This window comes from Leuresthes tenuis, unplaced genomic scaffold (genome assembly GCF_036924035.1).
Source record: "Leuresthes tenuis unplaced genomic scaffold, fLeuTen1.0.hap1 SCAF_13, whole genome shotgun sequence".
Classification (NCBI taxonomy): domain Eukaryota; kingdom Metazoa; phylum Chordata; class Actinopteri; order Atheriniformes; family Atherinopsidae; genus Leuresthes; species Leuresthes tenuis.
The window spans coordinates 7,117,445-7,131,255 of record NW_027325367.1 but is presented as its reverse complement, the minus strand read 5'-3'; the positions used below and the strand labels follow the sequence as shown (position 1 = coordinate 7,131,255).

General features: G+C 41.2%; 2 protein-coding genes across 3 annotated transcripts in view; one reads left to right on the top strand and one right to left on the bottom strand.

The window, feature by feature from the left end:
* srsf5b (serine and arginine rich splicing factor 5b) overlaps nt 1-13,268 on the bottom strand; it is a 161,824-nt gene extending 148,556 nt beyond the window's left edge. The window contains exons 1-8 of one of the 2 annotated variants that reach the window (XR_011907207.1): nt 13,175-13,268; nt 12,853-13,000; nt 11,918-11,988; nt 11,131-11,253; nt 10,877-10,949; nt 9,440-9,513; nt 9,233-9,340; nt 7,692-8,892 (exon numbers count right to left, since the gene is read on the bottom strand). Coding sequence is in view for 1 of the 2 variants with exons in the window: in XM_072362586.1 (XP_072218687.1) it covers nt 8,559-8,892; nt 9,233-9,340; nt 9,440-9,513; nt 10,877-10,949; nt 11,131-11,253; nt 11,918-11,988; nt 12,853-12,978 (909 nt within the window). In the remaining variant the exon portion in view is untranslated. Of the gene's footprint in view, nt 1-7,478; nt 8,893-9,232; nt 9,341-9,439; nt 9,514-10,876; nt 10,950-11,130; nt 11,254-11,917; nt 11,989-12,852; nt 13,001-13,174 lie in introns of those variants that run through there. The other variant, XM_072362586.1, reaches the window with a different exon arrangement.
* On the top strand, nt 169-7,311 carry slc10a1 (solute carrier family 10 member 1). The gene is made up of 7 exons (XM_072362449.1): nt 169-375; nt 490-576; nt 1,762-1,874; nt 4,922-5,126; nt 5,305-5,483; nt 5,569-5,768; nt 7,230-7,311. Exons 1-7 carry the CDS (start codon nt 169-171, stop codon nt 7,289-7,291), a joined length of 1,053 nt encoding a protein of 350 aa, XP_072218550.1. The 3' UTR covers nt 7,292-7,311.
* Nucleotides 13,269-13,811: the final 543 nt, after the last annotated feature.

Here is a 13,811-nt window from a genome sequence, read left to right as displayed (position 1 = left end):
CTTAAGTATCACGCATGACTTATGTATGAGGAAATGAGAAAACTGTGCTGCTTGAACACACACACACACACAATGGCTGTGAGCAGTGAGTGTTTTAATGTACGTCTGTCTATACCTTACAAGCTCATCTCTGTTTGTGTTTCCAGTCCCTCCAGTTCTGCCCCAACCATGGATCACACAGCAGAAATGTCCTCTGAACCAGATTTGCTGCAAAACTATGGCTTCTCCATCAATATGACAGCTACAAACACCAGCTCCAGTTCAACATTTCATCTGTCACCAGTGATGGACAAAGTTGTCAACATAGTTTTGATCGTTGTCCTCTTCATCACAATGGTTTCATTAGGATGCACCATGGAGGTGTCAAAGATCAAGGTAACAGCATGCTGTCCCAACAAATTTAAAGCAAGTTTAAAACAATCATTAGATATGAGGATACAGATGGACTTTAGGAGGTTTTTGCAATTCCTATACTCTTTTTCTTTGCAGGATCACATTGTGAAACCCAAAGGGGTGGTCATTGCCGTTCTTTCCCAGTATGGCATCATGCCTCTCACAGCCTTTTGCTTGGCTAAGGTTGGTACGGCAGCTTCTTTTAGAAGATGGCACGAAGGCTTTAAAAAATATGTGAAAACCATACAAAATGTAAATAAACAGGTGTATGTTTACCACTGACTGAGGAACTGAGGAGACCAACTCATGTTGAAAAGAACTACTGAGCATTTGGTAGGGTTGGCTAATAGAAGATCATAAGTGGTGTGCACATTTCAACACAGGTTTCCAGACTGCATTGCATCAATTTATTTTTACAAACTGGTAAGTTGATAAACAGATGACTGAATGGATCATTTTATCCGTACAGGAAAAGGAGTAACCGGATACATAAAGACAAAAATACAACTGCAGGTCATACTAAATGTCAGCATTAGCCAGTGAAAAATTGAAAAAATTCAGCTGATTGATGTATCCACCGTTCTGTCGTTCCCATTGTCTTCAAGGAAAGAAACAATACAATATCTAGATGTGTAACACAAATAAGACAATATTTCTTTCATCACCGTGAAGGGTGGAGTTACATAACTTCCTGGGTGTTTCCACGAGGTGACAGGTGGTGCTCTGCAATAGTGGCTGTGGTAATTTCCAGTTAAATGATGGAATACAACATGTAGTTTTTAAATCGTTTCCAATTGGCCTAATATGGAATTTTAACTGAAGAGTTCATCCTTCTTTTTATGGTTATTGTTTCTCATTCCATCAACTGTTACGGGAGACAGGTTTGGACTGCAGACAGGCCTGTTCAGCACTCTTTCACATCAAAGCCTTGTTGTTGTAATACCTGCGAATTAGTGGTTTGACTTCATGTTGTTGAAATAAGTAATGCCTGACAAAGATGTAAATTGAATTGCAGCATATGACATTGCTCCAGTTTGTCTTTTCTTCTTAGCATGAAAGAGTTTTGGATGCATTTATTTATACAGTGAAAAACTGTTCACTCACAATGGTTTCAGGGGTGTTCCTGAACCAGCCCAGTGATTCCCACCACAGTGTCAGGTGTCTTTCAGTCCAGGTTTACAGCCTCATCACTCACATACAGGCGTCTTCATCATTTTTTAAATCATAGTTTCCACAATCACTGTGAGATCTTTTATTTACATGTCTGCATCCTTTACTTCCGTGTGCCATACTGCCTTAGCTGACAGACCAGAACTCACACCAATATTACCCGTTGTCACCAGCTTGTGTCATTGTGTTGCGTTTCAGGGGTTCCAGCTGCCTGAAATTATGGCTGTGGTGATTCTGATTTGCGGTTGCTGTCCCGGAGGAGCCCTGTCCAACATCTTGGCTCTGGCTCTAAAGGGGGACATGAACCTCAGGTACGCACATTGTGCTTGTGCCAAACTGAGACGATTAAAACTGAAATGTACATTGGAACAAAGCTTTTTGTGAGCTCAGTAGCAGATTAGGAAAAGTTTACAGAGTCATATTGCTTTGTAAGGACATAAAATCCCATTGTTAGTGTACTTTTGTATAACAGTATCGGAGTATACCCATTACATTCTTCAGAGGTCTTTTGCAATAAAGCACAATATTTGCACAAATAACAATCTAAAATGATCCTTTGCTTCCGTCTCAGAGTGAACGTGTCTTTGTGGTTATAAAAGCTGAGATTAATCATATGTTTGATCTGTGTTGATGGAAATATGTGAACCAAAATCACCGTAGAGACATTCATTTCAACCTTAAAATTAAAGACACGTTGATAGATTTAGGTTGAAGTGCTGAGATTTTGAGAGATGAACGCCTGGGATGTCTGCTGCCAACTCAACTGTGCACAGAAAACTGCTTTTGGAAAGCAGAAATAACATCTTGTTTTTGCTTAATAATTCATGGTCCTTAATGGATGCAAAGCAGAGACCATCTACCTTCAGTTCAGTGACCTCAGTCATATGTCCAGACACTTGTTTAAACATATTAATAACGGGCCAATCACAGTCTCCCGTGACACCAATCATTAGAGTTGAATGACCGGCAAGACATCGCCAGCTTGGTCATACAGTTGGGATTTTATCATAATAAGTTGATACTAAGCCACTTTACTATCACCCCATTTCTTACGTCCTCTACAAAGGAGCAGGTGTGTGGCTACATGCTGTTCAGGACATTCCAGCTCTATCTGATGTCTGAAGAGCTTATCTGACCTGGGTCTGTGAGGCTGCTCGAGATATCAGTTAAAGCAATACAACAATCTCAAGTACAACACAAACAACAAAAAAGTCGTTGGCATTCTGAATATTGAGTTACTTCATTTAACATGTCAATGAAAAAACACAGAGGACGTTTGATGTGAGACAGCCCATGTTTTCTGTAAAAAGATTCGTGACATGATTTTACTTGATAATTGTCCAGGCAATTAAGAATATGTCACATTCTGCAATTTCCACGACTGAAACGTCAAAGTGTGAGAAGGAGTTGTGTATTGAGACATATGGAGGCCATAAATTAGTAGGCTGGTTCTTGTTAGACCTGACAGGCACTGATGGCGGCCCCTGGAGGCTTCATCGTTCATTACATCTCACAACATGAACATTAGAGACTCTCCTGTTTTCTTAATCACATGTGATAAGTTTTAGTTTCAGGAGAAAATCTTGCCCCTCACTATTAGTCAGCATCACCATTAATTAGAAATAATAACGTGTCAGCCCCTCTGGGCCTTCACCACAGAGTTGTGAAAGGTGCCATCTCTGAACAGTGGTCCTAAATACTGTCTGTGTGCGCAGGTGTGAGACAATTACAATCACATGGGTGTGCCTTTCAATTACTGCCAATCCCACTCTCAGATGTGAGTTTAACATTCTTAAAACAGAACTTCAAAATACCAACATAATCCCACCTCCGGAATAACAACTCTGTCGATTTACAAGATTCATACTTTTTTTTGTCATGTGCACAGTAGAATCATGTTTCCTTGTACAATGAAAAACTTACTTTGCTGTCTGCAAGAATGCCAGTCAAAGGAGTAAAAAATGCTAGATAGAAAATACAAATAAACAGAAGAAAAATAATAAATATATATTCACTGAATAGTGCAAAAATCAAATGTAAACAGGTAGTTGGTAGTGCAATTTGTTAGCTGTTATGGAGTCTGATGGCAGTGGGGCAGGAAGAGCATCATTACAGAAATAATGTCTGATGAATGCAACTCTTATATGTATCCCGCTGAAAGATAAAGATCCATCAGACTCTCGATAGAATAACACACCACGGAATCTCATCACTTAAACCTTTTGGGGATAAAGATCCGACAAACTTATATTTTATAAATGATTTCTTTAATGTTACTACTTTTCTGTGTGTCATCTTTTCAGTTTTCTGAAACTCAAACATCATGATGCCCTGTTTTGAAACCATTAAAACGTAGAGCTACTGGATAATTCATGAGCTTTAACATATAGTCATTCACAGTTTTAATGAATGTTACGCTTCATAAACAGAAGCTAATCCACAAGGTTGTTTGACCATTTGAATAAGTATTGCTGGATTTGGCACAATAATTTGTTGTTCATAGCATCCATTTCGGAGAGGTCTTCACAATGTCTGTGTACTTTTTTCCTCTTATCATATACTAGCATGTAGAATAAGAGGTGGCTCTTTTAAATGTGTGGATATTGCTGGATCTGATGATATGGTCTCTTAAAGATCGATTGGGTATACAAATGAGAGGATTCAGCGTAATGCATATCAACAGATTAAATATTCAACTTCTGGTTTGGAGATCACATTATTTTCTGGGGCATTGTCTTGATGAGCAAAAATCTCTTTCAGTCTCCACTACATCTTTTGCTAAATCATGCGAAGCTTCTTCTTCTCTGGTTATCACATCTGAAGTTGTTTGCCAATCACTGAGAGACACACTCATGTGACAGTGATTGCCTCACACCTGCGCATAATCTATTTAAGACCTTTGTTCTGCAAGAGCTCTTTCCACAATTTTCTAATGAAGCTGGTAGGAATAATAGCTGGTGATGCTGAGCAAGAACATTTTCTACTAGATTTGAAACCGTAGTGATATTTTCCCACACACCTTCCCATGAAACTTTTGAATGTGCAAATCTTCCTTAAAAAAGCCTGTTACAGTTCAACTTTTTTTTTTTTTTTTAAATATGAGTAAAATGTTGAACCGTGACCCTGAAATGCATTTGGAGTCATGCACTTAACTTCTGTACATTTCAGAAAACGTACAAGTATTATGGAGGTTTTGCAGATCATAAACTCCCTGAAAAGCAGAAATGATCTTACAGTTATTGCTGCATTCAGACCAGTGGGCTGCTTAAGTATTTGACAGGCAGCCTAAATAACTCTGATAGCTGTGGACAAAAGTCAAGTCCAGTTATAAAAAACCCTTTCCTGTTTGTTCCCTCAGCATTGTGATGACGTCGTGCTCCACACTGCTGGCTCTGGGCATGATGCCTCTCCTACTTTACCTCTACTGTCAGGGCTTCTCGAACCTGCAGAACGCTGTCCCTTATGTTGACATCATTATTTCCCTCGCCATGATCCTCTTGCCCTGTGGTGCCGGCATCCTCCTTAACTACTACCGGCCTCAGTACTCCAAGATCATTACAAAGGTCGGATGCTGCGAACTCTATCTTACAGATAAATCAAGCAGTTGTTGGGGTCAGTTTTATGGGATTTGTTGTTCATATGAAAAATATTGAATATGAGCAATTTTTTTCAATTGAAAACTATAGTTGCAGAGAAAAGGAATCAAATAAGTCCTGAATCCTCCTGTGTTGCTCTTCTCAGGCTGGCATCACTGTAATGATGATATCCGTTGTGGTGATTGGCATCATTGCCAGCATTGAAGTTGGAGGCTCCATCCTGACGGTGTTGTCTCCGCCGCTCATGGCCATTGGCGCCCTCATGCCCTTCATCGGCTACAGCTTTGGCTACATCATCTCCTCGCTCTTCAGGCTCAACCACTCGTAAGTCTCCGACACTGTGGTGGGAAGCACTGAATCACGAGCCTTTCAGTAAATATTCACGACTCATGTGTTACTATCCCTTCAGGGAGCGGAGGACTATTGCCATGGAAACAGGCTGTCAGAACATCCAGCTGTGCTTAACCATACTGAAGGTAGCCTTTCCCCCAGCGATGATGGGGTCTATGTTTATGTTCCCGCTGGTCTACGCGTCCTTTCAGCTGATGGAGGCGATGGTGCTCATCCTGCTGTTCAGGTGTTACCAAAGGTTCACAAGAAAAGAGAAAGGTGAGACTTATGCTCTAGCTGCAGGTATTAGAGTTAATTTCATCTTTACAAAGGAGAATTAAGTGCCCCAGTTTCAGCATGTAAAAGGTTTTAATTGATTATTATTTATGTTATGGTCTCCCTTAAAATCACTACATCCTAATCCCCAAGTGATTTGAGTACCCAGTTTGATCAGAAATGTTTAGCTTTGACAGTGATAATTATCAACTCCTGGACTCCACTGACACTTGACAAAATGAGCATCTGCTATTAAACAAACTAACTAAAGCTGTATTACAACCAACAGCATCCAGCACCTTTCCCCCAGGAGCTAAAAGATTACTTCAACCCTCTGTTTGTTGCATTTCCGCAAAGGTTTGGGGTAAATTAAGTCTACTGAAGTGTGTCGCCTCACCCTGTCAATGCTCGCTGGGGAGTGAGCACTGCCATGCTGAGCCTACAGTGAAACCTGGAAGTGCTCTTCATCTGTTCTGACTCCAAATCTGTCCATGTTACACACTTGTATGAGGTTTAAGGTGTTTTTATTTGTGCCTTAGAACACAAAGTAACCACCGTAAAACAATCAGAGTAAAGTATCAGTTATTTTCTATTGTTACAGCTGCAGCCTGTGGTGTCTAAATGCTGTAGAGGCAACAGCCTGAACTATATTTGAGATCCAGCTGAAAACAAGGAAGTGTGCTTGAGCTCTATTAACTCAAAATCTCTGTTATACACTCGGGTGGTTTTATTTTTGCTTTTACAGCATAACTGCTGTGATAAGATCAGAGATGAACATTTTATTCCTCTGATTTCACTGTTTTCGTGTCACAAATGCGTCTCATTCTGGAGATCCCCCAAATTAATGTTGGTTTAAATTTTGTGTTCACAAAACATTTTATGAGCTTTTATTGACATTAAAGCTGAGATGACTGAGACAGGAAGGTTGAAATAAAATGCTGGGAATATTCAACCAATCCGAGATGTTTATGGAAATCTTAAAACCTCTGCATCAGGGCCTTTAGCTCCCGGGTCCTGCTGTCAACATGAAGGAGGCTAAGAAAGGACCCCCTGAAAGTCCCTGGTTCCCGGATAAGTATCGGTACATGATGAAGGACAAGCGTGTGGAGTTTGAAGCATTAGGTGCAGCCATTACCAGCAAGGGGCTGATTTGTACAGCTACAAAAGGAGGGAACCATTGCAGCAAAATGGGAAAATAACATTGGCTTCCCATCTGAGTTAGCCAACATGAACCATTTCCCCAAAAAATCCTTATTAAGCACACCCGTGATTTTGTTGCTTTGACAGTATCAAAATAAAAAACAGATGTAAAACTAGACTGCATTAGCATGTGAAAACTACATAAAAATAAATTACCTTTAAAGTTACTGCAAAAGAGCAAATATTTAAATACTGTCCAAGTCCAGCATTTGAACAGGTTCTCATTTCAAGATGCTGATCTGCATGTGTGTGTGTAACCTGCAGAGACTTACCAGCCAGCAACTGTCGAAGACAAGCTGAAAGAGCTCTCTGAAGGGACCGTGTGATGGACAAACATCAAATATGGTCCTGGGTCTTACTGGATTACCCTTCAATACGCCTCCACGGAAATAAATGCATACAAAAAGTTACTTGAAAGAAGAGATGTGCAACAGCACGACCGCCATTTTGTGCCAGATGACTCAAGGTGGAATGTTAAGTTATTGTCAAAACATTCCACAATAAAGCAGCGGCTTAATTAAAATGCCTTTATTGGTTAAGTCCATTGTTTTCATACACCATACAAACATCTATCATTTTTCACTGAAAATAAAATCCTCATGTACAAAAATGTGTTCTTCCAAACCCTGTCTACATATTCCTTTGAGCCACAGTAACATCACAGTACCAACACGTATTCTTGGAATTAAATTTAAAGGCTTTCGAACAAAAAACTGCAAACTGTACACAGATTCCTACATAAACAAGAAAATAAAAACAATACAAAGCTGAAACAAACTGCATTCTGTGAGCAACACCACTGCAGAACAGAGAAAACTCAGGTGTGCATTTTCTGTACTGGAGTTTTGCCTCTTAACATAAAATTTTGACCGTTGCAGATATACTGTCTGATGCGTGACTCTAATAAAGCATACTGCTGTTTGGTGGAAAAAAATGGAACTGTACACAAGTGACCTTGATACAGAAGCTGCCAATGTTGGTTAAATCGGTGGTCTGTTTGAGCTTTAAGCACAAATAAAATGCACTATGATAAGAAGTAAAACAGAAAGACATGCAAGCATCTTAAGTGAGATCATACACGCACGCACACAAGCTGTGTATAACAGCTTAGAAAAAAGGTCAAAGGGCTTGGAGAACATGAGGGACCAGGACAGAAAATGTCCCAGTGACAAGCAAAAGTATCACAAAAAGCTAAAGACAGTGGTCATACGACTCAAAGGCATCCTTGCACCGCTGGAAAATGCAGAATACCCGTCCAAAGTGTGGACATTAGTCAAATGCCCAAGAATTTGGGCATTTTGTGAGCATGAGTTCAGATCCGTTGATTAACGAGGACAATACTTTACATGTGTAGTTATCGGAGCAGTGTTTTATTCAAATACTCCCTTATGAAAATATCTGGCTAAACATCACCGTTTGTTGTTGACGATGCGTCTGTGTGAAAATGGACAAACTTTAAGACAGTGACGAGAAAATTCCAGAGGAAACCAAACTTTACTCAAAAGAAAACTCAGCTCAACTTTCAGAGGAGGGCACAGGAGCTCCAGCGTGCACTCCTCCAAGTCGCTTCTACCTTCGACTACCAATAACCGTTTAGCGCTGGCTGTCAGTAGAGGGAGATCTAGAGCGAGAGCGGGAGCGCGAACGAGAGCGAGAACGGGAGACGGAGCCTCTCTGGGCGGGCGGAGGGGAGGACGGGGTGACGGACTTGCTCGTCTTGGACGAGCGCTTGTTGGGATCCTTGGATTTGGGGCTCATGGAGGAGGTGCCACCTGCAGGGGAGCCGCTGCGGGAGCGGGAGCGGGAACGGTGGTGGGCCTTGGCAGGGCTTCGGGAGCGTCTGGGAGAGCGGGACTGAGAGCGACCCCGGGACCTGGAACGGGACCGCGAGCGAGATGAGCTCTCAGAGCGGGAACGACTTCTCGACCTGTTAAAAGTTAAAAAAAGACAAGGCGAGGAATAATAATTATATATGATTAAGCCATCACGCTGTTAGGGACATATGCAAAGTTACAAAATCAAAAGAAATGTGACCAATCAGAAGACAACCTGTAATGAGGGTTTTAAAGGGTTAAAGGCTGCCTACGCTTTAAAGGTGTTAACATCTGAAATGTTATAATTAGAAATAAAAAGTTAACTACTGCATTGATTTTATTTCCACTAATTCAGATGAAAGTACATTCATTTTGGATGAATAAACGGCCAATGAATGTTGGCGTTTACAACACTGGCGTTATTTGAACTGAAGCCTCCAGCAGGAAACAAACCTCTTTTTGGCTGCTTCGATGAGTTTGATTTTCCTGCCATTGATTTCCTTTCCAGACAGTTTCTCAAGGGCATTTTTCAGATCGCTGTAAGAGGCAAACTCAACCACCCTGCAAAAAGTGGAAAAACAAAAACACACCGTTTTAGCTTGTTCTTTTCAGCGTCACTTCCCATCACACACTTTCCTTGTTAACCAGGCGTGGTCTTACCCTTCATTGAGCTTGGGACGATGTGCATCTGCGAATGTCACCTCCCCAGCTTGTCTCATGAAATCTTTCAGGTCCTACATATGCAAACTTCGGTCAGTTTTTGGAGGCTCAGAATAGAGACACAGGCTGAGACATAAAGTGGACTGATTTACCCAAAGGAAGAGATGGTTAGATTCTCAGAACTACACAGTCTACTGCAGATAAAGAGGATGAGTCCAAGAAACTCAAAAGTCTGTTCAACCAGCTGCTGCTTAAAAAAAACCAAAAACATTTTATCTAAAAAAAAAAACTAAAAAAAAACAAGAAAACTAAGAAAAACTAAAAGAATTACAGATCCTTAGAAAAAAAAAGTACAATTTATGTAAATTTTAAATAAATTAATAAAAACTTAGAGGTTCTACTACTGAACAAGTATGTTCTTGCAACAGCTCTGAGATCCTTGGACGCACCGCTCGTTACAACTACAGAGAGATGAACACCATCTGCAGGAACTGAACAGCGGTGGCACCACCTGGGCAGCATTTGGCAGTAAGAGCCCCCATCTTCCCTGGCAAGGAGGGCACAGGGCTCGGCGCCGGGACCGTCCCTGCCTCGGCACCCCACCTCAGTAAAGAGAGTGAACAGGGTGGAAGAGAGGAAACTACTACCTGAGAGCGAAACCCTTTGGGGTGGGCCGCAGGCTCTCCGAGCCCACCATAACCAGGGTAACAGCAGATAATATCCATGGGCACCTGGGAGGAATTCACACTCTCTCGCGATGTGCGGGAACACCACAGGGGGGAAGGGAGGGGGGATATCAATCGATCGAAGCCCCTCAAATTAACGAACCATCGATCAATACGCCACCACCATCACCATCGACTCTCGCTCTTTCCTCTGCTTTCTCTCTGCCAACTCTGTTTCCTCTCTCTCGCTCTCAACCACACATCAGGCGTTGCGAGCGAGCGAAGGGCCGCCAGCGCCTCTAGTGTGGAGCGAGCGCTCACATGACCAGCAGGCATCAACTAGGAGTAGGACACACTGGCTGACACCACAGGCTCAACCCAGACAGAAGGACCCAGAAGGGGTTAACTCCACCATAAGCGAGCTCTTCCATATGACACAACAGTCAGGCTGGCAAATAAAGGGGTGGAGAATTGGTTACAATTTGAAAACAGGAACAAATTTAAGTGTTTTTGCTTTTTGAGTCATTACTGAACTGCATTAAGTGCGGATTAATAAGAGCTTTTTCTTTAGAAAAAAAAAATTTGGGCTTAATTCATAGATTATTAATACATGTTGTTCAACTAAGTCTGATATCATTTATTTAATTTAATTGACAAACAGTCTTTATTTTCATCTTTTAGCAGCAATTCAATTGTATGTGTATATTGTTGGAGGCAGACTAAAGAAGATGACATTATCTGTGATGCTGTAGCTTTTAAAGCTAATACAAACCTGCCAGCTGACACGAGACGACAAGTTCTCCACTATCAGGCGGTTCTCTGTGCGCATTGGAGGAGGGTTTCGACTGAAACGGAAGAGGATGAAAACATTCACTTAACGGCCAGATTTTCAAATGATCAAAATTGTGCAGTGCACACAAGACTTAGGTACATCTTACGCAAACAGATTCATTTCTCCAGCTCACAGACCACATAAAAAGGATCAGACATCTGTGAAGACCATTATAAGCAAGGCAGGATATTTACCTCCGACTGTTCTGAGAGCCTCTGCCGTAACGATCAGAGAAACGTCCTCCTCCACCGCCGCCACCACCACCCCCTCGGCCACGACCACCTCGCAGACGAACACGAGCGTGCTCTATGGTCACCCTGGTGTTTGAGGAAAGTTTTCTTTAGAAGGGACACTGACAAGAAGTGCTTTCATACCACAGGAATCTTTCCATAGCTCCTGGAAAAGGCTTCTCCTCTTTATTTGTGTCCGCACCGCAAGAACTGTGCCCAATTGTAAAAATTGTGGACGCTTTTGTAGCTTCCAGTTAAGAAAAGGAGCCGTCTATGAAAAAAAAAACATCACGCAGAAGGAGGCCAGAATTACAATGCGACTTTCACTGGTGTGGCCAGCGCCTCAGCAGTGCAAATGCAACCAGAGAACAAGAAAGAATAAGAAAAAACCTCGAGGACATGTTCTTCGTGGAGCTCCAAAGACCCCATAATCCTGTGAATGCATATGATAAGTGCTTTGAGATCAAACTGTTTTGAGGCTCCTTGTAGCCACAACCCAGGGAGATTCACTAGTCTTCAAGTGCCCAACAGCTGGTAAAATGGGTCCAACCAGAACTGGGCTTCAGTGTTGCCAAATAAGAGCTACTGAAACCCAACAAACTGAGAACTAAAACCTAGTTCTATGTTCTTGCAATGTGGACACAAGGAGAGGACATATTTTGAGTCTGAAAGCATCCCGTACAAATAGCCAGGATGTGAGTGAATTTAATCAACTCTAATTTACTACCAATCAACAAAAGGAAATTCCTACCTTTCATTGCAGAGCTCCTTGCCATCAAGCTCATACACGGCATCTTCGGCATCTCTGGGATCATCGAACTCCTGCAGCAAACCCAACATACAACAACCTTTATTTAGCATATTCCTTGCCGTTTCTGCAAAATTAAATTTTAAGTGTTGGGTCTCAACATCATCCATACTCCTTCATCTTGCTCTGGGAAACTGATATTTTACGGTTTGTAATTATCTGTTAGACTGTGTTTAAGGCTCTCCTTGCACCCAAGGTACATCAACTTAGCATCAAATGTAACACTACCTCAAAATGGTGGATGGTGCATGCTCAGGCCTGTTAAGATGAGACTTTTGGGAGCCTCTTTAATTTCTATTTTCACAGTAAACCATTAAATACGGAAAAAGCAAATAACACCCAAGTCATTTTCCAGTATCTTTAAACACGAGAAAATAGCAAACAATAGAGCCAGGAAAACATTTCCTTCTCAAAAGCATGACCACGTTACTGTGAGCCCATTCTTTATTACTTCCGGAGCTTTTAGCCAAACAACTATTACAATCGAAGTTAACAGGATACATTTAAGCTCGGTTTGTTAATACGTTTTAAGATGTATTACTCATTTAACCCTGTTAATAAGAAAAACAATGGTGTGTGCGAATATGTGATTGTAAGCAGGACTTGCATCATTTAAACCTTTCAAGCGGCACTTTTAGTTCAAATTATTCAATAATTTTGGACATTGAGAACATAATGGTTGCTTTGGTGCATGGGTGTGGCAGAAAAATGAGGCAGAACGAACATTTTAGGTCGCAGAAGCTTTAAGTGTACACAGCAGTTTTATCCTCAGATGATTAATGGTGTTCTGCTGATCTGAGATCGTAAGTGTGTCACATTTTCAGCAGACTGCAGTTTGGTTAAATTATCCCGACCTATTTTCCGCTACAGTGACTCACCACGAAGCCGAAGCCTCTCTTCAGGTCAATGTCTCTAATACGTCCGTATCCTTTGAAAAACCTCTCCACATCCTTCTCCCTGGCCGATGGGCTCAGCCGGCCGATGAAAATACGACATCCACTCATGTTGAAAATCACTTTTGATCAACTGCAAACAGGAGATTTGCGTTAGTCAAATGAGGCCTAGCTAGCGATTTCAAGAAAACCCGTCTCGCAAGTTAATTTAACCTAATAACATCTGAAAACAAGGAATAACGTTCCTTCTAACCATGTAAATTTTGCATTATAACACTAGCATCAATTTTAATCAATGTACACATACCTTAATAAGGTCGTAATAGCAATTTTCTTGTCCAACTGTCGAGAACAACCTCAAACACCAGAATAAAACAAAATGGTGCCTCTGCTTATTTAGGGCGGGGTCTCAAATAGCAACCCACGTGACCTATTAGGAAACCGGAGACCGCCGGAGACTGCAGAACACGAATAAAGCCGAAGTGTCACGAGAGGGTTTCCGAATGTGACGCCGACAACTCTTCAAAGTTTCCATTGCTGTAGTTTTTAATGATTACCATTAGGTGTCACTCAGATACAACAATGCAAATATTTGATCACAAGGATATACTATTAAACCGAAAAATGGACCAAGAGGAATATATTTTTTATTTTTGCTAGCTTATACCAGAACAGGCCACTGCAGTTTAATGTAGGCTAATGTAACAGGAAACAGAAATTAGTCATAAAATCATAAACGAATAAATACTTATATGGATAATAAACTGACAACCTTTCCTGTGGACTTTCACTTTAGATAGGTTAATGTTTGACTTGCATTTTGAATTAACCAAAGGCAGTGGCACCAAACCACCATTGTCAAACATAGTCAAAGGCACTTCAGCGTGTCTAACACATGCCTTAGATGTAACTTATTAAATATTACATTGATTACTTGATACCAA